At 37.1% G+C, this 2,740-nt stretch overlaps 1 protein-coding gene across 1 annotated transcript in view; it reads left to right on the plus strand.

The window, feature by feature from the left end:
- pfn1 (profilin 1) overlaps positions 1–2,458 on the plus strand; it is a 4,212-nt gene extending 1,754 nt beyond the window's left edge. Inside the window, exons 3-4 of the mRNA XM_016260398.1 lie at positions 874–1,069; positions 1,954–2,458. Coding sequence (XP_016115884.1) covers positions 874–1,069; positions 1,954–2,051 — 294 coding nt within the window. The 3' untranslated portion in view covers positions 2,052–2,458. The remainder of the gene's footprint in view (positions 1–873; positions 1,070–1,953) is intronic.
- The last annotated feature ends 282 nt before the right edge of the window (positions 2,459–2,740 follow it).

The following is a 2,740-nucleotide window of genomic DNA, read 5'->3' on the forward strand; positions in this document are numbered from 1 at the left end:
GTGTGAGTGTGTGTGTGTGTATGTGTGTGTGTGTGAGAGTGAGTGTGTGTGTGTGTGTGTGTGTGCGTGCATGCGTGCGTGTGTGTGTGAGAGTGAGTGTGTGTGAGAGTGTGTGTGTTTGTGAGTGTGTGAGTGTGTGTTTCCCCTGTTCGTGTCGTAACACGCAGCTCAGACTCTTAAAGTATGTAGAGATGCAGTCTATCTATCGCTCTCTCTAACCTGCTGTCAGGTTCTCTCAAAGTTACGAAGGTTTGTCTCAAAACCTTAGCACAAAAACAGTATTTATACAACATTCATGCAATGTTTTTTCCTGAAACGAAGTTTAGTTAGACATTCACATCACGTTTTTTAAATGTTACTATTTGTTTTAGAACATTCAAAAGTAACGTTCCCATACAAAAAAAAGAAGAAAGATCAAATAAGAAAATTCCTTGGACTCGTATCTCGAATTTCTCGTATGATTGTTGCAGTGATCTAGTGAGTTAGACATCCACTGAAAATAGTGAGCTGATTAAAGCAGAGAGAAATGTAAACTAGACGGTGAACAGTTGCAGCAAAATGTGCTTTGCCTTCTACTTTCCTGTGCATTTGATGCTAAAATCTTGCAATAAAAACTCACAATGCACTGGAAAGCTTCATCAGGATGTGAAGGTGATGCAGTTTAATCTTAAGAATCGGAGGACTGGAGGCTGGTTTACGGTCTGCATGTTGAGCTGCAGATAGTCTTCAGGAACATGATAAAACATGAGCGGCGCGAGGAGGAGGAGGATGAGGAGGAGGAGGGGGGGCTCTGCTTGTCTCAGCCTGTGTTTGCTGGACCGTTATATATCCGCCACAATCCACTCTCAATCTGTGTGTGTGTGTCTCCGTCAGGCGTCCGAGGTGAAGGCTATGATCGCCAGTGACCGCAGTAGTCTGTTTGCCAATGGAGTGACTGTGGCCGGCAAGAAGTGCACGATTCTGAGAGACGCTCTGAATGTAGACGGCCAGAACACCATGGACATCAAGATGAAGACCTCCGAGAAAGAGCCCGACCCCTTCTCCTTCACCATCGGCAGATCACACAAAGGTGAGAGCCAGCAGATCACAATATACGTAAAGTATATGTCCAGTGTGTGCACTTTATGGCCGTGCATATTTGCTGAGCTTGAATAAACGCAAGATTGTAATTTTAACAAGCACTGGAGTAGTGATGAAAAAATGGAATTATAGTAATTAGTTTTAATTATTTCTTTATATATTATATATAAAGTATATGCAAATCTGATATGTAAATAATTTAATTGATTTCATTTCAGTTTATAATTAATTTATCATTTATGTTTAAATGATAACTTATGTTGCAATTTGACTTGGACCTCTTTTTTTATTTATATTTTTAATTACAAATATCATACGTAAATATAGTAAAATTATTTAATTTATATGCATTTATATATTTCAATTTTTGTTTATAATTTATATTTTAAAAATGCAATGAAATTTTATTTCTTTACATAACATGTCTTTATATATGAAGTATATACAAATATTATTTGTGAATATATTTAAATGATTTCATTTTAATTTATAATTAATTATAAATTTTAATTTAAAAAATGTTATGTCTTTTTAGGTCTTTAGATGTTGGGTGAAATTTGACCTGGAGTTGTTTTTAGATACAAAGTACATGCAAATATATTAAAAATATTGAATTTGTGTTTCATTTAAATGTATAATTAATTTATCATGCCTATTTTAAAAATGAATAATATTTTATTTCTTTAGATTCTGGGGTGAAATTTGACCTGGACATATTTTTATAGATTAAGTATATGCAAATATATATGTAAATATATACATTTATTCATAATTTAGAATTGATATTTTATTGATTTTTTTAGATTCTGAACGGAGATCTGATCTGGATGTGTTTGTGTGAGATTAACACTGTTGTTTGTCTCTCTCTTTCAGCGCTAATCATTGCTAAAGGTGTAAAAGATGCTCACGGAGGCAAAGTCAATCCCCCCGTCTTTGACATGACCGCATACCTCAGGAAGATGAACATGTGAACAAGCCCCGCCCCCTGCTCTACTGACTCCGCCCACTTCACCTGTCGACCTGATCTCCATTCATAAAGCCCGAAGAACCGCTCCACGATCAACCGAACATGTGCTTGAGAAGCCTCTCATCTTCATCATCATCATCCTCATCTCGGTTTAAACATTCCAGGAGTCTGAGATCTCGGTTTCTTCTCCGGTCAGGCCGTGGAACGCAAGCTCCAGTTAATATCAAACTCATTCATTGGTTTTGTCACGAATTAATTGATTGATTTACGGTTCTGTAGTATTTTCTGTGTTTTGGACGGGCGGAGCGTCCAGTCATTTGTTTGTATGATTGTCTGTGTGAAATCCTGCTGAACAAAACCGAGAAATCTGACTGTTAGATGCCAAATAAAGAGAGAGTGAGTTTGTACGGAGCAGCTCCTGTCTGTGTCTTCATGGAGGCGTGATGTGCTTTCAGAGCGATAAAGGTCACAGTACATCACAATATCATTACTGGTGAAATTACATCAAAACTGAGTTCACTTTCAATTTCTCTTGTGCAGATCGCTTCATATTAAATATTAAAGATATTTTTAATAGTTTTAGTTTTCAGTTGAGGTTAACAACCCCGCTTTAAACACGCACACATCGTCTTAATCACCGCACTCCACTCGAGAGCTCATTAGAATATTCAGTGGCTGATGCGTGCGAATGTC

The sequence above is a fragment of the Sinocyclocheilus grahami genome, unplaced genomic scaffold, assembly GCF_001515645.1.
Source record: "Sinocyclocheilus grahami isolate Dianchi unplaced genomic scaffold, SAMN03320097.WGS_v1.1 scaffold2071.1, whole genome shotgun sequence".
In the NCBI taxonomy this organism is placed as follows: domain Eukaryota; kingdom Metazoa; phylum Chordata; class Actinopteri; order Cypriniformes; family Cyprinidae; genus Sinocyclocheilus; species Sinocyclocheilus grahami.